This window comes from Trichoplusia ni, chromosome 3, assembly GCF_003590095.1.
Source record: "Trichoplusia ni isolate ovarian cell line Hi5 chromosome 3, tn1, whole genome shotgun sequence".
Taxonomy (NCBI): domain Eukaryota; kingdom Metazoa; phylum Arthropoda; class Insecta; order Lepidoptera; family Noctuidae; genus Trichoplusia; species Trichoplusia ni.
In genome coordinates, this window is record NC_039480.1 from 1646740 (window position 1) to 1668623 (window position 21884).

The following is a 21884-nucleotide window of genomic DNA, read 5'->3' on the forward strand; positions in this document are numbered from 1 at the left end:
GAATAGCAAAATACTAGTAATTAATATACTGGGTTATTAATTAGGATACAAACAATTAAAAATACACTGCATTTCAACAACACATTCTTCACCCGACGTTGTATTTTTTTTCACAAGTTTACGTCTCAAGTATTTGGCGCTCAATCGACTGTTACGTTCTCAAGCTACTTATTAGCTGTACTTAAGCTACGGATGTGAATAGCAACAGCAAACTTGCATTCAATAGCTTATAATTATCCTTTAGTTATAGCGTTAAGTTACTGGAATCCGCATAAAAAGCACAATGTTTTATCATGCCATTTTTGAACTCGAAAAAAACATTTATGTGGCAAATTGTTTTCACTGTTGTAAATTCTATTATTCCTAGCCAGAGCTAGACTAGCTCTCAGCTCTCTTGCACACCAATCTGTCATCACATCGCGTGCGCAAAGGCAGCATCGCCATCGATCTGTTCGAAAAACAAAATTCAAACCGTTTGCGTGCGAAACCCAATTTATTCTAACCCTTCAGCCTATTTGTCAATTACACGTCGCATATCCGATTTGCCGCCATCTTGGTTCTCGTGTAAATGTCAACCGGCGGTCGACCAATTACAAGTGTGTGCAGCGCAGGCGCACGTTGACGGTAACAACGCACCGCGATACCATAAAGTTTCGAGCCATTTATAGAAGTGAAATCTGCTTCGGTCAGATCGGCTGTTCCAATTAATGCAGACGCGCGATGTCCGATAGGCTGTACTTACGACGTACGTTTATTTGTAGGCTGGCTTTGCGACTGATTTTCTAAAGGCTACCTAATGTCAAGCTGCAACTTGATAGCTTCGCGCGGGGGTTGGAGTTTTGGAGCATGTGGGTTGTGGGCATTGATGATAGAAGTGGATTTGGGATGGTTATAGAGTATTTCGCTTGAAGAATACTTTGTTGTGTGAACTTATCAAGCTTTATTTATTAATTCATTTTGAGACCAGATGGACCCCTTCTCTGCTGCAATCGATTTAGATAGAATAGACAACAGTAGCTCTCTATTTACTTATGCTTTTCTTACTACAACACATTTCCCCGCAATACTAGCATCAAATACATAATGCACCCGCGAAATTATACCACAAGAGCATCGCCGTGAATTACTATCAAGCTACATTGTAGGAGGACATCAGCGGGTCCGATAATTTAATGGCATCGCTCGCCACCCGCAATTTAATGTAACACCGAACAACCCCAGGGCATTAATAATTTTCTCCGAGTTCGCCCATTGTACTACCGGAGGGACACTCACGATCTTAGACATCATCGGTGCCTATCGTAATTCCACCGCATCCCATGTACAGAGCCTTCTAACTTAATATGTGCATCACGAAGCACGCGTATATGGTGCGCGCATCCCGCCCAGCCGCGGCCGGCCAATCCTATCGCGCATTTTAAATGCCGCCGCGCATTGTATGTATATCGAGTGGCCCGCGAATAAATTGAGTTCTTGACGCGCGTCACCAGCCCGCGACGCGGCGACGTCTCCGCGCGATAATCCGCAGCGGATTTAAAACCGCTTATCCCCAACACTCTCGGGCCGAGGAATCTCCCTCCTAAACCTACAAATCAATCGTACGCCCGCACTCCATAAATTAAGAGGCGAAACAATGACCCTAAATTATTGGGCCGTCTCCTTTATCGGGCGCCTCCGTATTGTTCGTTTTTTTAAACGACTCCTTACACAAATGAGACTCGGCTCGGACTTATTAGGTTTCGGTATTTCGCTCGCGGAGATCGACAGCCGCGATAGCGTCTGTGGGAATGCACGCCGGACTGACGACGCGTTCGCTTTAATTATTCGACTTCCTCGTGCGTCTGAGACAATGGCGTTAGGTGCGGATCCGGGGCGCGTGCTGCTCCGGCTAACGATCACCGGCGGGTATCTGGTATTCCATCACGGGGGACGTCGGCGCGTTATTTTTCCCCGCAGCTAGCCGTTTATGCCTCACATTAACATAAAACAAGCGGGCATGCGGCGGCCGCGTCCATATTTCTGCTACCGTCGTGACGGCCGGCCTCGGTATTGTGCGCCGATACAGATCTCTGGACGCATGTGCACGCTGCCACTGGATATTTAGAAGCTGTCTCTTAAATTCGCGTCCGCGGCGACTTAACGAGTCGCATTCTGCGTATAGGACATGCGATCGGCTATTGTCCATTTGTGGAGCGGTAATGATAATTTTGCGGAGGTTAATGCGAGTGGAGTTTTCTAAGTGGGGAGTTGACGCGTTCCATTAGGGCGGGGGATGGTTTCATAAATATTTTATTGGTTGTGAGCCGGGGCGGTTGGCGCTCTCATTACGCGGCGCAGACGCCCGAGATCATTAGTCGGTGATAAAATGCGGTCGAGAGGCGTCCTCTCTCAGAATCGGTGCATTCTTTACACGTTAGACTCGCCGAGGACCTGGCTTTTGTTTTCGCGTTCGCCACCTTTATAATTACTGGCTTTAGGGTTAATGGACTGGTTAATGTTGGTTTTGTTCGTTTGGTCCCCTCGCTTTAATTGATTGGGAATCGCCTTTTCTGTTTCTGAATTTTACATGAACGTAATTCATCATTGATTGGACTTCGAACAATTTTAACTTCGATTGACTACCTACCTAACCATGGACTTTTGTAAAAAATCAAAACCTACCACCGTATGCCATCAAATATTTAAACTAAAACCAAAACAGACTTTCTAGTTATTATGTAAAAACCAGCCAAACTGTTTCATAAAGTTTACATAAACACTACACTGAAACTTTCTCAAAACCAACCCTAAAATGCAAAGATGGAAAAAAAGAGGCAAAATCTTAGCCAGCGAATAGGTAATGAGTCTCTATCTATTCCAGTGCAATCTAGTCTGAATATCATACAGTACGTCTGAAGTCAAGTGTTCCCGACAAGCGATATGGTAATGAAACCCGATCGGAACATTCTCCAGTTAAAGATGACTCTTAATGTGCATCTAAATACTATATAAAATAGTCGGCGAGCTTGCGGACAGACGGCCGGGGAATGCGTCGAGCCATAACCATTGTATATTCTCTTTTGTTTATTAAAATAGCTTTTGTTTTGTTTTTTATAAGTACACACAATTTACAGAGGGACAGGAGCTTGGAAAATAATATCAAATAATACGCTTAAAAATAAAATTATTTAAAATTTTATTCGGATTTGTCAGTGCAACGATTATAATTATCGTATTATGTCTTTAAAGAATTATTTAAACTAATTGTGCATATCAGTTATCTGACATGACAATAAAATTACGAGCGCGTATTAACATTCGAGCTGTTATCAGTTTAGGTAATTCAATTGGAAAATTAGACATATATCATGACTTAATTATCTGATAAAGTACCAAGTGACAAATGAGAAGTACCAGAGTGACGAATAAGTCGATTATATCTTATTATTATCCTAATCGGTTTAGTCGTCAGATGATTTTTACCTAAAATATACATTTTAATAAAAAACTACGACTTAAGATAAAATCGTGATTGGATTATTTATTAGATGGATACAACATTAAAACTTATTTTTGAGTCATAAACTTATAAAATGGAGTCTCATTAGAGGGCTCTACGGAAACATAACAATTTGGTTAACAGATGCTCAGATTAGCTTATAAAACAAATAAACAAAAACGAATTGACCTGGCAACTTAAAGACTAACGACAGTACAAAATTCTTTGCAATTTAAATAATAAAAAATATTGGTGTACAAAAAAAGGTAAAATTCTTTTGTCCTTATTTCCTACGCTCGCCATCCGGGCGGGCCGTGTGTCCGGCCACTGGGCAGTGCATCGCGCACTCGCGCACTCGCGTTATGGTAATGTGATCGAGTCCGAAATTGGACTCTCTGACCGCAGAAGGATTTCACACACTTGGATTTATATACTGGCATATTTTAGTCGAGGGTCTTAGAATGCGAGACTATTCTAATAAGTCTGGACTCTGGACCTAAGTGGTGTTTCGATTCGTATCTAAGAACTACGTGCGGACGACAGGTTTGATAAATAAAATGAGATTTTTATTAGAAGGTTTGTACAAGAGGTCTTTCCCTGCAAATTGGTTTGACCATCAACCTTCCTTGCAATCCTTTATATTACCTTGCATTTTTTTCTAAATAAGGAAATGCACAAAATGTAATCTGTTGATAATATCTAAATTGAAACTAACCTAACATAACTATTTAATTTGATATCACAACCAACTGCACCATCATTATGTCCATGATTATCATTATCTGATACATGATATAGTTACTCTATGACTATGTAATATATCTTATCTTTAACCAAAATACAAGGATTATTAACTAATACCATTGGAGTTAAACAAAAACTCTTCCAAAGTCCAACTCATTAATATTTCTGATTACTTTATGTTCCACGCTTCAATTGTTTCACATTCCTTGTTCTTTTCAACGCTATTGGTATTATCGGCTGTTATTACTAGTCCAAGTATACTACACTTGTGTGTAGAGCTTCTAATGAATGTTTTACATGAATAATTATTTGTTTTTCAAATGAAACTACTAAGCGTGAGGTCTCAGGGTTATTTTTCAGACCAAATGTTTTGGAGTTTTTCTAGAAAGACTAATCGTGATAATTATCTAATTGGTTCCTCCATGAGTCTTAGACACAAATTGATTAACCTTTTATGCTTGGAACAACAGGCACAGTGAGAACAAGAATGCACGTTTTAATTTCTCAACCCTAAACTCACTTTCGTCGGCCACTTCGACAGCGCTATCACAAAATCATTTTTCATAATTGCGATTGCTCGATCAATCTTGCGTCGTCGGAAGCCACTCAACCTCGCCCAGTTCCCCATAGATTTCTGTGTATTATTGTTGTTTATTTTTTGACTGATAGCCCACTAACTGACCCACTTGCTTTATCGCTACCACACGCGATTAGACGGTTACGTTAAATACACACGAATAGTTAATGAAAATGATGAATTCTTCGGTGGTCGATGTGTATCGGGACTGTTTATCGCGTGATTGTTTTTTGAGGGTTAAGTGCCAGTCGACTTGTTATAATACCCGCAAAGAAAGTTTTCAAACATTGAGAATGAAAATAAACAACTGAATGACTTGAATTAAGGTCTTACAAAAGTATGTAGAATTTTTATCAATCGTAGGGGCTAAGTTTGTTTCAAGAAGATTAAGGTCATTGTAGGTTATTTTTAATTTTAATACAGAAGATAAAGAATGGCACAGAACTAAAATTGATGGACTGACAAGTGATAAAGTTATTGATCGGCTTATAAGGAATGCTTAAAATATTCCATTGTTACGACAATCTATAAATGCATGTAGTAAGTATCTTATCAAGTATTAAAAATAATTACGACTATTTTATAGGTATATTTTTATCGTTACTTTGATTAATGACACACAACCCGGTTCTCATAAGCCACACTAAACATTTACCCTTCTAAAACCAAGGGCAAAATCTAAATATCATAAGTCTAAACCTTCGTTTCGTTACCTGAATTAAAACTCCAATAAATCGCATAAAAAGATCAATGCTCATAAATCTAAAAGACAACGGACTAAAGGGGAATAAATATCTCAAGTCCCGGTAAAGCCTTTGGATTCCAACCAAAGAAAATATCGCACCCGAATTCCGGTGGCGGTTGACGGGGCAAATGGAAAAAAGCGCGAAAACCGCGCATTCCGTAGGCCCCGCCCACGTGCGCGCGCGCTGCGAGCGACAGGTGAATGCGACGCGGGCGCAGCTGCCGCTCCCGACAAGCCGATTTGCTGCTCTGTTTTTCCAACCCAGAATATGCTTAATAAAATATTGATATACAATGGGTGGTGACACCGCGCGCGATTTCTGTTACATCTCAGACCTCATTGTAACTGCTCGTCCGCTTGTCTCTTTTTATGTTCGCTTTTAACTATGCTGGCATTTTTGAAATGCTTTTTTAAATAGCGATTGGATTTTTATGTCGGATCGAGTGAAAGGTAGCGTCGGGATGGTAGCGACTTAATGTGTTGCGCTTTCGATTGGACAATGCGAGAGGGCATTAAGGTCGCCAATGAGCCATGGCCACACTCGGTGGCGCGCTGTGTTATGCTTATCTGATCATAATCTTTATGATAATGGATCGTTATTGTAATTGTGTTGGTACTAAATAATTATCATATCAATTCGACGAAGCCAATATTTGTGTTCGCGATCATGCTTTTACTGCAGTATGTGATTCCCCTGAAGCCTTCACCTCGCCAGCCTCGACCGAAGGCCGCATCCATGAAAACAAACGGCTAATTACAACCGTAACTCACAACCGGACGAGTCACGAAACATAAAAAGGCAACAAAACGCGATATATCAAGTACTCACTTATCTACATACGAATATGGGTTTGTAAGTGTACACTAAGAGAAAGACATAAAACAATGAACAATGGGAGCATAAATCAGTATAATTAGTTTTGCTTGAACGGAGCGAAATCATTGGTCAAACGCATTGCAGACCCCGCCCCTGCGGAGCATGCATCGCGAGCGACGTTAGACCGGGCGCTCTTGCAGCCCGGGCCGCGCTGGGCGCTCGGGCCGTGCTGGCCGCGCTCGGGCCGCGCTGGCCGCGCTCGGGCCGCTCCATTGGATCAAACGTAACGTTAGCAATGCGAGTGCAGATTGTTGTGTTTATCTGCACTGAAAATCTGTTAAGTGCTATTCGGGTAACTTATTTGTGTTTTTGAAGTATGAGATAAGATTGCGGCGCATTGTTGCTAGGATGCATTATTCGACTGACCGCATTCGAGCTTAAATACTGGAACATTGAAAATAATGTATAAAAAACAAACTAGGTAAACTAAAACTGTATTAGAAATTACAAAAACAAATAGAATGCAACTATTTTACAAGCAACAACTACCTAGTGACATCGATCAACTTATCTTATCAACGGCCAATAGGTAGGTAATACACATTTCCGTAGCTAACATTATTATTAATTCACATGTCGTCCTCCACGGTCCAAACTCAGTCGCAAAAAGTGTTTCCTAAAACTACCGATAGGCAGTTGTTTACTATCCCTACAACACTAGGTCTAAGCGCAGTGCACACGAGTGCATGTGTCCGCCACATATTGTGTGGCACCGACAATGCCTCGCGCTGGTTGCTCGGTGTAACACGTGCTTTTACGTATGTTTGGGTCGTATTGCAAGATTTCATTTTTTTACAGCCATTCTTAGCAACAGGATTTTGTTTTTTTTTCATCTCTTCTATTTTCTATAATTGATTTTATTTCTGACGACGTCTTTTTTTAAATACTTTCTACAATTTTTTATAGTTCCTTATTGACTGCATGATTGAGTTTTAAGTAATTTGTGACTACTTTCAAAGCGACTTCTTTAATGATAATAAATAAATAATAAATAAATAAATAAATAAATAAATAAATAACCATCTCAATAGAAGTCTCCTTTTGTTAGTTAGTCACAGTCTATTTTGTATCTTATAGAATCAAAACAAATTCTTTTATATTCAAATTGTGTCTATAATAATGTGAAATATATACAAATATAATTATACAACATCTTAATCTCCTCATAACAATATTTTTTTACTATCACATATAAACTAAGAATTTATTATTCGATACTTAATAGCACCCAATCATTAATATAAACACATTTCTTTGTTTCATTAGTTTAATAATACTAAATTCCAATGAATTTTACAACCGAAATATATAATACAAGATTTGTAAAATTTAAATTTATATGTATTTACATAAGAATGTAAACTTTCTAATATCAAAGAATTAAGTCTTAATTATAATAATTATGATGCTGAGGGCCCGCGGGGTCACAGGTCAATATTGGAAAAATAGTTTTACGCTAAGGTTAAGCAACAATTCGTAAGGCATAAAGTTTGATGGTTGCGTAAGAATGTGGCCTAGATTAAATGGTTCCATTGATTAGTGTCACAAAGGAAACCGCATATATTTGGTTTAATTAAGATAGATGAAGATATTTCACATTCTAAGCATATCAGTTCGTAGCGGTAACTTTACTATAGTCAGATAAAATCTGTAAATATTAAGAGAAGCTTTTATAAACAGTGGTAATGTCGCAGAGATGGTGAGGCAACACCATGATTATGCACGTCTTAAATATTTTCTAAGAATTAAGTCCACCGGAGAAGAAACCTTATTGGTCTTAAATCTCCTTGCTGTGATTGAATGCAATATTTGAATTCTACTGAACTGTTTCTGTCGAGGCAATGGTACTGTCATTTAAAAATTATACACCAAGTAGTTTGCAAGATCAATTTTCCAGTCTATATCCATTTTTAATTTTACCATCTCTACCAATTTAAGTAGTGATGTACCACGAGATCGATTATCAAAAGCTTCTTAAAATTTACGTAATATTTCGTTATCTCTATAGATTTTATAGAAAAAAACGAGCTTTTTAAAAGCTTTGTGTACACTAGTATAGTACCAAATACTTAATTAAAATAACCAGCCCATTCTGTTCATTAGTGGCCGCGACTAGTTGCATTCTTTAACTTTTGACATTCTTTCATAAAAGCCTACCTACATTATCATTTTAATTATTCAAATTATTAATTCAAAAGTATTATTTAAGTAGAGAAAGTGTTTTGTTTAAATTTGAATTCGTTTTTAGTTTATTGTGCTTTGTCTAAAGTTCTTCAGTAGTAGGTTTCTACTGCGGGGTCTTTTAATTTTAATTATTAGGTACAGTTATTTTTGTACCCAAGAAATTATAGCTTTAAAATTTAACAGCTTGCTCGTATCTACTTATATATTTTAAATAAACTTGACTCTATGCGAACATACACAAATCCGATTGAATCATGTTGTTTAGTAAGGAGTTCTTATAGCCGCCTTTTCACTGTCATCTAGTAAACCTGAAAGGACTATTAAATGTATTAAAACCAATGAATAAATACTTAATGAAAATTTTATCTGGATATCATTTTCAGGAGTGATTCTAATTTAACTTCCAATATTCGAACTTAAAATACTTTGTAAGTTATCTCCTTATTCTATAAGAAGTGAATTACCAGATTATTGGACAAAATAATCTAAAATAGTTAAGAAGAAGTAAAAAAATACTTTTTTTGTTTCATAACATTATTTTAATATTCATTTTTAGCTCATTAGCAACTTATTGTAGGTGTCAAATAATTAACTCAATGTAAAACATGTAACATAAAATAACAGATAACATTATAATATTACTGTTTTAAACAATAAATATATTTTTATTGTAGTTCTCCCAAATTATAAATTCATAGAAAAGAAATAAATTTCCTCTGCTTAAGATTTAAGATAATTAATGCATAATTAACCTATTTTCTAGTAAAAAACAAAAGGTAGAAAAACATAAAACACCAAGATAGGTATATATTATAATGAAGACTAATAATTAAAATGCGAAAGTCACTCTTTCAGTTAAGCTTTTACGGCTAAACTGCTGAGCTAATTTTGATGAAATATAGTTAATCCAAGGAAGGAGGCACGCTACTTACAGTTGCGATGTCGGACGTCACTCATGCAAAATCTAGTTCTATACAATTTACAATTCAAATAAAGGAAAAAAAACGTTTGTATAAATTGATATCCTTAATGATAATAAAAAGCAGATATTTATTTCTTCGGACGAGTGGATGATATTAAATTAAGTATAATAAATTAATGATAATTAACGTTTTTAGATAAAGCTAATCACTTTTAAACAGCCAGTGATTTCAAGGACGAAAATATATCAATTTTGTTTTTGTCATCGTTTTACATTAATTATACTGTCTGCGTCTGTTTGTTTTTATTGTGTCTGATTGTTTGCTTGGTATTATTTTGAATACCCAATAAAAATATTAAGCCATTTTATATTTTTTTCATACCAAGTTATCATTGATTAAACTTTTACAAAAAAAACGGCGTGATTAAATACAGATTAAAAAAAAACAAAATCGTGAAGTACAAATGAAATATTTCACTAACCCTAAAATTCCGTCCCCAAAAAAGTCAAGAAAAATCATTCACTCGGTCTTACCTACCCCATCTATTAGCAAACATTGGTACAAATGGGGCAGGCTCTCCTGGCTAATGAAAATGATGTTCAGACATCACGGCGTTGACAAATACGGATCGCATCGGCCCAGACAATGGCCCGTCGGAGATTTTTCACGCGCACCCGTCTAATCCAGTGTAGGGGTCGGTTAGACCGATAGATTTGTCCTAATGTTTATTTTGAGATGGTCGTTTTTTTAGGGTTTTTCGGTGACGTATCATTATCTTTAATGATGGGATCATAGCTATGGTAACGGGTTCTTTTTGAGACGATACCTATTTTATTTTCCGGTATGTATTTAATATAAAAAAATAACTGTAGTTTAAATCAGAAGAGTTACTATTTAGACATGTGTATGACTTTAGTTTTTGTTCTCAAAACATAACAATTAAAAATGTTTAAGTTATCATCACCATAAATCGAAGAACAGATTGATCTTCATAATGATAAGCCACCTATTAAAATCAATGTGACCCGTTTTATTGAAAAAAAAAACAGAATTTTCAATTTTAAGTTGTCTATTTATAATTGTAACTACTATTTTATTGTTTTGACACGTCTCCTAACAAATAGATCGAATCCGTCTGTTTCAGATAAAATCTTTAGTGAGTGATATTTAAATGTTAAAAGACGTGATATCCTTCACATTCTAATAATTTAATCCTGATGTCTTAAACAAAACAATGATAACTTATTAACTGTTAGGCAAAGAACAAAACCTCTTTATTGATTAAGAAAGAGAATATTTATTTTTTGAAGATAGGTGTAGAACGCTTCTGTTATCAATGGAAAATTTAGAAAAGCTATAGTCCAGCAGTGGGATCAAAATAAACACAATACGAAAACTAACAAACAAAACTCTACTTTGACATAACCTTTACATTTAAATTATTTTTGGTTGATTTAAACCACATATTAATAAGTAGGTTTAAACCATTAAATAAAACAATTAAAATTAAAATGTTTTCTTTTTACAAAACATTATAAGTCAGACTTAATGGGTTAGCATAGAACTCTGATTAAGAATTGATACTGATTTATATTTAAATCACTAACAATCAATGATTTATCTCCGAATAAATCACTTGAATAAAAGTCACGAGTCTTAACCCTAACGTCGCCGAATTTGGTCATTTGCATTAACAACATGCATTTTGGGATATATTCGTTTTAAAAGTGAATTATTTAGCTGGCGGTTCGATCAAAGGAACTTGATCAATCATCCGTTAACTAAAAATAAATAATTATCAATACTAGATAAAACTGATGACCATATTTTTGCATCGTGATAGTAATATAACCCTCTGTGATAATTTCGATTCGATTCTGTTCAATTTCGTACATTTTTTTAAAAGTTTTATCATAATTTTACCTACAAAATTCAAAGGTGTATGATGCAACTGTCAAAAGTTATATTATTCATAGGAAAAAAATAACTAGTGCCTTTGAACTAAGCGACTTCTCATAAAGATAAGCAAAGATCATGTGTTTGCTTACTGATTGTTAAATTAGCTTTTGCGTTCTACTTTACTATCTAAAAGTTTTCACCATTATCTAGCTACACCTAATAACCAAACACATCGCACCATAAAACCTTTTTACACCCGGATCCAGCCATCAGCTATAATTTTATAAATGAACAAGCTCGCCATTGATATTCGTCGATAACATGATTGATACTAGATTTTGTTTCGCCGGTCGTCGGACCAATCAATCAACGCCATCTCTTGATTGATACGCGACGACACTGGATTCATGAGAGTATTAATTTAACTTCGCTGCGACATTGATCGATATTTATGATATTAACGAGCTATATAATTATCTGTTTGTGTGAGGTAAAAGTTTCGTTGATGTATTAAGGCTTGGTTTGATTCTGGGGTGGGTAGAGTTGTTGGTATGTAACCGTTTATGAGAATTTGAATTGCATTCATCAATTGTTCTAGAATTCAGACTTGTGATGTAATTTTTGGCATCGTAATTTGACAAAGGAATATTTTTTTATGAAGAAAGCTTTCGAATCATTTGTTATGCAACATCATGCAAGTTTTCAAAGTGGAACAAACTTACTTTTATGATAATAATAACTATAGCAAACGAAATAAATCAAACACGATTACGCTGCTCAAAATATCTAAAATAAAAACTACTTCTTTTATTTTAATAAGTCCAAAAATGATAACTCTAAAAATACTATGACAAGTAACCCAAAACCGCTACGAATTACAACAAGATGTAAGTAAGTACGTACATAAACAAGAGCTCAAATAGTTGATATACCAGAGTCAACCCTCCCGCTGCGGACTGACAGGGACAAATTACGTCACTTGTTGCGCGCAGCTTTATATGCCCTATGTTTAGATACTGCAGTGTTATCATACATGTTTATTAATGTTACGTTTTGTATGAAAATATGATAAAAATGTGTGGGTGAAGCTGTTGTTCAGTGTCTTGGACGCTATCTGATCTAAGTTGACTTCTTAAGGTATTACTTATCAATGTGCTTCAATATGTGCTTGCATTAAGATGTAAATCGGACTTTCAGTTATAGTCTAAGTCAAATAAAAAATTGTAGTCGATATAGCATTAAATAGCTCTAAACTAAAAAGGTACAGTTCCAGTTATTAGACTTACGACAAAACTACCGAATATTTTTTAATTAAAAATTAAGCAAAATAATAATAATATCATCAATACTTCTCAACATCAAAGAACACACAAAATAATCGGGATAGAATTAACCAACTTTAGAAATAAACGCACTTTTCACTTCAGCTATCATTCTCTAAAAGTCCCACTCACACACGATCGTATGCATACCAAAGCTCCTGCACGAAGCCTATCTGTTTCGTCAATTGTTTCGCATCAAACCCGTAGGCTCGTTGAGTCTGACGCGACGCACTTCGCTCTCCGACGCCATGACAAGTTACTCTTGAACTGTGTTCTGTTTGTAACTTGTTGCGTCAGTGACGTCTGTGACGTTTGGACGTCAACGATGACGCGCGCCATTTGAGGGTTGATAGTGATGAGATAGTCGATTCAGGTTTTGGAATATTTTATGCTTTTTGACTTTAAGGTTTGTATGTTATGTTTGATATTTGATGGACAAGGCTGTATAGAGATTTAAAATGCAAAATTGTTCTGAACGAAACTTTGATGTTAAGCTAAGCAGAGCTTTCTTCCTACTCAAATAAATCAGTCTCCTCACTATAAAACCGATCATTCAGTTTGTTTGCTAACTCTCTCCTACCACCACCATCTATAGTTTGTTTATTTTTCTTCATTCATCACCAAACAAAAAGCAACAAAACTTTCATTCAAAGTGTATCAAAGTCTGGTCTCTACACCTTTCGCAATCTTTCCTTCCCCGCCTTTAACCCCTAATCTGCAGCTACAATATTAAACAATCACTGGCTATCAGCAGCGGCACATTATTTTCAGTTATCAGTCTGCTCACCTCGGTGGCGACTATCGTGAACATATGCGGCGCGGACAACTCGGTATCTGACATTTTACGAGCGCACACCCGGGACGTGCGGTCAATTACCGGCCAGATACCGCGTGCTTATTGTGTAGAGATTCAATATTGTTGCTGTACGCAGGTTTTAAATAACGCAGTGGCCTTAGTTGTCTGTGTCTATGTCGTACATGATGGTTGGTGGAGTTGTAAATGTTTGAACTACTGAAAATTGTTGCTTAGAATGAATGTCATGATAAAGATAATTATAACCTACCGTAATTCTTCTTTGAGAGGTACCTTTGTTACGATAATGATTTTAATATAATCACAGTATGTAGTTTTGCTGCCTACTTCATTATTATTAAGGATACGTAAATATATTTCATTTCCCTAACAAAATTAAAACAGTTGGACACAAAATCCCACAAACATACTTAATACCCCAGTCACACTCAATAAATTTCATGAAAAAAACGAAATCTCGAACACGATCAATCGGGAACCGGTCGATTATAATTGGAGCACTTAATACGAAGTCTCGAAGGACAAATTCGTAACATCACGGTCACCCATCGATGGTAAGTAAGCAGGAGGCCTACCACCTAATTTGAAAGCGAGGATGATGCCGTTCTGGGAAAGAGATGCAGTGCTACACGGCGTAGTGTGCTCTCGCTTGCACAGCAGCAACAGATTTCTTTTCAGATGAGGTTGTAGGCCTCCAGGATTTATAGTGCGTGCGTGTGTCCGCGCGATTTATCGATACATGCACGAAACACTGACATCGCGCGTCCACGGGCCGCTGATGTTTTTACTTACGATTTATTTTTTGGTGTACGTAATTAGTGAGCCGATTGTGATAAGGTTTGGCTAAAGTTTAGCTGGGGAAATTTTAAATGACGACAAGAGTCAGATTGAAAAGATTATTCGGAATTTAATTTCGAGATATCTACCTACTTCAATCACAATAATGATTTTTGATTATTTTTTGTAGTCATCATTGACAAGAAATTCACCACTCACATAAACAACCTTAAAAATACCAAAAACAAGCCCTAATCAACTTCAAATCTATTTCAAAACTAACCATAAACAGCTAATTAAACCACAAAGAACAAAGCAAAGCAACTATAACTTATTGAAAATTAAAATTGACCTATCAATATCGCGAAACTTCATTCAATTTCAATGCGGAATCGGGTGGGACAACAAAGAGTGGTTCGCTTTGTCCCGTCCGGCGCAGGCGGCACGATAACGACACGACAGAGGGACGGCGCGAGGAAATTACGCGCCGACATCGCTCGACTGATTGAATGCGATCAATTTTCAACTTTGTTTTAGTGGGACGAAGGTTGTTATTTGTTGTTGCTGTTGAGAAGTTTTTTTGATGTTTAGATTTGTTAGAGAAATTGTTTTGAGTATGTACTCATGTTTAAATGTCTTTTAATGGATTTGACTGATGCTGAAAATATCAGTCTGTCCTGACTGACTATTGCGACGTTACATAATGATTTGATAATCATAACAAAAATTGTATCTCTAATGGTTTTCCATAATACGTAGTAAATTAACGTAGTATGACTACGGTTGTGTATCAATTTCCCTGTAGCTTCTTTCACAATAATAGACTATAAATATTTCGATAATAAAACATGGCTATCTATTTTGAATCTAATTCGTCAAACCATCAGTTTCTCTAATCCCTATTTTAACACCCAAACTTTCAATAACGATTCTAAACCCTTTTTAAAATAAAAAAAACTCCAGTAAATACAGATAATCATGTAAGTAGTAAGCAAACAGTAACCGCGGTTATTGCAAAACTGTCGTTATCTAGTGTTTGGATAATCGGCATCTGCCGTTGATTGATCACGTGATAACGACTGATAATACACGGTTAGTGAAACTACGTGTAAAGTACGCGCGACTAGTACTGACATAATATGTTGCGATCGATAAATTATGTTTGGATGTTAATAGAATTTTTTGAAGCATGGAATAGTCAGGACAGTTCTATTGAAGACGTCTTTTGAAAAAGGAGCTGAATAGAGTGCTAAATGTTTTAAAAAAGGATTTGAAATTGCGATGAGAAATCTTTAATAAACTGAAGGTACAAGTTTAAAAAAAATAAGGAGTTATTTGGTTAACACAAAATCATGAGAGAGATATTAACATTTGCCTTAATTTGCTTCATGTCTACGATCAAATTTCTTCGTCAATTTCATTTTGACGAAGTAGGAACTATTTGTTTTTGAAATAAATAAAGACAATTTTATTGTTCATAAAAATACACGCAAGCATCATCATCCTCAAAACTTTGAAATAAGAAAGTTCTTCGAAATTAACAAAATGCCTCTAAAAATCAACTGTAAAAATTGCACTAAAATCCATGCTAACGAAAAAAAATCTACTGCTGATACGTATAAGGCTTAGTATTGTACAAAGCTCAGATCATTTCGACCCATTTAGTTGTTTGATAAAATCAAGATTCATTTTATTAAGAAACGGTTTAGTTAACGTTGTCATTTGGGAACAATTGTAATCGGTATCTATAATCGTATCGGTTTCACGGCGATTTTGGTGAAATTGATCCATTGTTTCGTCAGAAACGTGTCTTTCCTTTGTACTGTGACGAATGGAATGAACAAGCTTTTCTGATTCGTAGACGCTTGAGGAAAACGATAAAGGCTTTTAAATGAAAGTAACGCATTTTGAAACTTTTACTGTTTTGAAGCTGGCTGATTACAATGCTACCTAGTATACGTATCATTATGCAGGTCTTTATATTTTGCAACAAATCTTTAAGTAAGAAATCCAAAAAAAATAATTACTAACACTTTTGGTTCGTAACAAATTATATAAATTCCACAATTCCAAACTTAAAAATATCGAGTATTAAAGCTTAAAATCGATTGACAACACATCTCGAACAAACATATCGATTCATTACCTTCCATAATTCACAGACAATACGATAAAGGGGTGGTTTCATTAAAATTTACGTTCATAGAGCGAATCACAGTCACCTGCAGATACCCAGCGGCCTATCACTTCCTTTGATCAATTGGCTGGCACATACGGACTGTGGCTAGAGATGCGCAAGGGTGTGGGTCCCACTGGGATTCGGGGTGGGATCAGTCCGGTCTTGTTTCAATAATTGTTGATTATTTTCATGTGCTAGAACTTGTTGAGTTATTTGTCAAGTGAATTTAAAAAAAGATGTGCGTATACCTTCACAAACAGTAAAGTCTTTTATAAAGCCAAAAAATGTATCTTTACTACACTATCACAATTTGTAATCAATCAAGAATTCTCCCTTTGCAAAAATCATCATCAATCCTCAAAGTTCACAATGTGATTGTATGTAATTATCCTAATTCAAGTCCAATTTCGTTAATTAAATTTCGGCAAATCCTGCTACGGGACTGTTTGTGCCGTCGCCCAACAAACACGGGACTCCCCACCGGCGCACCACTAGCCACAGAGCGGACCGCCGCGGGCGTTTCGTCCGCAACCGCATCTTTGCCGTCCGGCACCGGATTGACACGTTGCGTTTTAATCAATTAGCGTACAGAAACGCGGTTCACAGATCAATGGGCAGTGAAATAAGCGGGCCGGCCACCGCGGCGCCAATTCGGCTATCCGGTTTCAAATACGTTTTTTTCCGATGCGTTTTTCGGGCACACAATAAGTTCATAATCGGTTGTTCTTTTTTCGTACCGCGGATTTTCGTTACGCTCAAACGAGCGCTTTGTTTTAGAAATTAGGAATGTGTGTGTTTTTGGCTTTCGTGGCTCATCAATGTTATTTTGTTAGTTCGTTTATTTTTCTCTTGTCATCGCCAATAGAAAATAGTTTTGTCAAACTGGTTTTATTTGAATCATCGATGAACAAAGTTATAGGTTTTAGAATAAAAATGTTGTGAATATAAACTTCCAGAAGTCCTCGAAGTTTGTCCCTAATGAATCGTATCCACCATAATCTATGAGATCATTTGCGAAAATCGCTCAATGTGATGGAAATTCCTCAAAATGACGAAAGCCATCATCAGCCGTCTGAATGTTATTAAAGGGCGCATAACAATAAATAGTTATTGCCTTCCTTATTACAAAAAGTCCAGAAGATGATGGAAATAACGAGTTAATCACAATTTGCCCAGTGCTTAGAAAGAACAAAGACATCTACTTTGATGTTTGGGGCAAGAATTTTTTACTTTTCCTATGGTTTTTTTTTACAGAATAGATTCATAATTTTTAACTTAAGTTCCGAACCTAGACTAGCAAATCGTTCACCATCCTAATTAAGGTGACTTCTCCACAATCCGATAAAACCCACTAGGTATCATTATTAATTTTATCAAATTGTCGATGTCGTTCCAAATTATGTCAGTCGATATCAAATGTTATTTGATAATTGTTACGATAGTTAAGACATTTTTATGATGGACAATGACAAGGTTTTTTTGTCATGAAACACAATTTAGCTGTAACTTTAAACCTTAAGCAGTTTATACTCTTATGGCTCTTTAATCGTCGGGATAAAGAATATTTTTCGAAGCATTTCGGTAATAAATGATTAACAGTAAATTATTCATCTTTAAAATCTGTTTATGATTGACATTTCATAGGGATTTTCCTAATTATAGTACGTTAGACACGTTTACTGAGCGCTTATCAGCCGTGACTAACTCAGGTATATACAATCAATCAATCAATAATTATCGATCACATGGCTTGCGCAAAGTCCGATGGCCCCATTACAATTGTATTTTCCTCATTTATACTTTTTATATCTACCATATCGCCGATTATTACGTTTAGATGATGAACGATCGCAATAAAGCGATACAGTTATCTGTTACCTTTTAAATCAACCTAAATACGGTTTTAAAATGTCTTTATTATCATGATTAATTTGTGTATTGCTGTTTTGTTTTAATATTAATTGGCTGTTATTAAAATTGTCGTCTCATACTTGTTTGTCGTCGAATTTTTCCATTTGGCTCGCCTGACGACTGAAACGTCGACAGATTATATTGGTGCATATTTATTGATATATCAGCTGTTTTGATAAGTCCTGTACATATGTCATGACTCTTTTCCTGTTTTTAATATTGTTACCAATTATCTTATCATTTTGATAGTAGTCTGATTTCTTTAACTTTTACACTTACTAATTAATAGGCTTAAACCCTAAGACTATGTGCTAAATCATCGTTAAATCTGATTTTCCGCAGTAAAACGGATATAAAAACGTTCCGCAATATTAAAAAAAATCAGTATGCAGTAAAAATAGGATAAGTACCTCCAAGATTTCCTTCTAGTCTTTCAATCCAATCAAAATCTAACCAAATCTTCTCTTTTGCCCACAGAAGAAGAGACCAGTCCAGAAAGCGGAGTGAAGGAGCGTGGAGACCGGGGGGAGAGGCAGGAGGGGGGAGAGGGAGAGGCGTCTCGCTCCGAGTCCCCTGCGTCCCGCACCTCCCCCGTGCCCGACGAGCGAGACGACATCGAGCACAGCATACCAGCTACCCTGATCCAGGATCCCAATGCTGAAAGGTGAGAAAGCACTTCTAGAGATAAGATAACAGGAGACTAAGTTTCTTACGATTGGGAATTACTGAAGCTCAAATCAATTCAATCAAGGAACAAGTAGTCAAGTGCCATGTCCGCGTTAACTTAGACTTGCTGATTAAAAGCAAGTGACACAAAACTGACAATTGACAATCGTTCTTCACTCCAAAACGGTATTCAATATCAAACTTAGCACACCTCAATTCTTTTATGGAAATTGAACCATAACGAACATCTCTCGAATACAAGAGACCCATTCATAATACTATACGCCATTGTCAACACGGAGGTCTGCACATCACTCCATGGTGTCCACTTTAATGATCCCATTGTTTTCACTGATCAGTCGACAACGACTGTCCACTGACAACACTCCTTACTCCACCAACTTAAATTTGTAGCCATTACAACTTTTATAGTTGAAGCTGTAAAGCTGAAATTGGATTAGATGATATCCCAACTTATTTTGGTTTAACACTCTAAAATATACTCAAATCAAAACTAAATTCAACCTTATTTAAAGTTGTTAAAGTCTTATTTGAATTTGATAAGATGCAAGAGCTGTTTGGTAAAGATAGAAAAATGAATTCATCAGTGACAGTTATAGTGGGCCGGACAACTAAAAATGATCCAAAATTTCTAAAATGACGCTCCATCAATTTTTGTTTTGAAATGCTTTTGGATTTATCGATGTTAGATGAAATAATGATTGATGTGTCGTTAGTTGGGCCATAAACCACACCAGTAAAAAAAAAACGTTAGAATTCTAATCCATGTAGTATGGCTTGCAGCTATTGACAACCTCTTTCTAAGACAGATTTATTCCGTAAGAAGATGACGTATAAATATCATTGGGAATGGAGCAATGACCAATTATGGTTTGAACTCAGTGATGTTTTTAATGGTCACTCACATGAAACTCATTGTGTTGATGCCAAAATACAATAGCGAACATTTAAAATGATAAGAACAACTTCGGGAAATTTAAAATCACTCAATCACCTTCCAAATACAAAGCTTATCACCCGATATGTCTTGTTTCTCCAGATTATTACTAATTATTAGAATTGATTGATGTTTTTATTGAGTTAATCATTACACCAAGGTCGTGATAAAACGATTTATTTCTAAGACGGATACGTTTAATAGTACGGGATATTTATCATTCGAATGGAATTTACTTAATACTTGATTTGTAGACGTTTATAGGTATTTTGAAGTGCTGCTATTTTTTTATCAGATTATCTTGCTGATACATTAGATAGTACCGCTATAGTTCATCCCTTTTCAAATGTGTCGTCATATCAACTATTCAAAATTCCATGCCTACATGGCTATATGATTGTCAATATTCCTAATAAAGTAATTCGTCTCCTTATCCTTTTTAAAGTCAGATTATTGTGACTCGTAAACTTTATAAATACAGTACATCAATATTCCAATCTCAGTTTTCATCAACTATTTTATTTCGACAGATTGGTGCTACAATCAAATTAATAAAATTATTCGAACATAAATTTAGGAGACCTTTTTAAACCATATGTCTGGTACCACATATAATGTTACACTGAAAGTTTTTATTAAAAATATACTCGTAAATAAATAACAAATGTTGCTTTTGTTTGTAATATTTAGAATAGAATATCACAACATTGAAAACAAAAGAAACATTCAAACAAGACTGTTAATTTATTTCATTAACAATGATGAACAAACACGAGAACTATTTACTTATATTATTACGTTGATTTATTTTATTAGGTTACCAATCGTTAATCAGAATGTTTGCGAATCGTAACGAATTGATATTTTATAGACAGCTGGTAATCTATTTGTTTTTTTATTTAATTAAATGTAAGTGTCTAGCCTCGTAAATATTTATATAATTCAAGAATTATTCATTTGAATTGGAACAAAAACAGGTACTTTCAATAAGGTTCTATCTCATGTCGCATTAATTTTGACCCTTTGAAGAAAATCTTAAATTCATCTTTACAATCACGTTGGAAATAAAATGTCTCCATAAATCCAAAAACCTCCAATATTATAATCAACTCGGAGACATCATTAACATGTTAATTATATTAGAAATCTTTTATTTCAAATCTTTATCTTTCGTCCAGGCAGGTACTACAGAAACAAATACGAATGCAGTTTTAAAATCTTAAATCATACAAAATTCAATCTTAAGTGTAGATGCATAAGGATTGGTGAGTTTTCGGAAAGTGAACCTTCAAGTTGGTCGTGTAGCAAGTCTGTTCAATCAATGTCAATTAGCTGCACTGAGGTAGCGTGATCAATCATTTTGAGGTTCTAGTGCCTTGAAGTTCTATTGTTTAGATTTTAGATCTACTGATTTAGTTCGTGTGTTGGTATTCGCTAAATGTATAAAAACATAAGTTCCGGTGGGACCGAGAGCGATGCTAAGTAATTTTGATGGATTGTCTTGGCGAGTATGATTAATATTTATTTATTTCTGTCCCGATATAAATATTTAATCAATTGCAGTTGGTTAGGCTAATCGCTGACGTTCACCATCCGAAATGCTTTACGGGTGATTTGTGAAAGATTGAATAGCAGCACTTCTTTCGAAGGCAGATAGTTCGAAAGTCATAGCAAGTGATACCGAAGTATTTAGACCTGGTGACGAGGCCAATTTTTCTTTGTTCGCAAGTTATGTTGCTGAGTTATGAGTAGGATCCTCAAGTCTATAATTTACTGTTTAGTGCCGATGGTCATCTATAGCGTTATAAATAGTGTCGGCGAGTGTGACAT

At 35.7% G+C, this 21884-nt stretch overlaps 1 protein-coding gene across 1 annotated transcript in view; it reads left to right on the forward strand.

The window, feature by feature from the left end:
• The window catches only part of LOC113508816 (protein tiptop-like), a 223506-nt gene that overhangs the window by 194439 nt on the left and 7183 nt on the right, over positions 1-21884 (forward strand). Inside the window, exon 4 of the mRNA XM_026891944.1 lies at positions 18908-19094. Coding sequence (XP_026747745.1) covers positions 18908-19094 — 187 coding nt within the window. The remainder of the gene's footprint in view (positions 1-18907; positions 19095-21884) is intronic.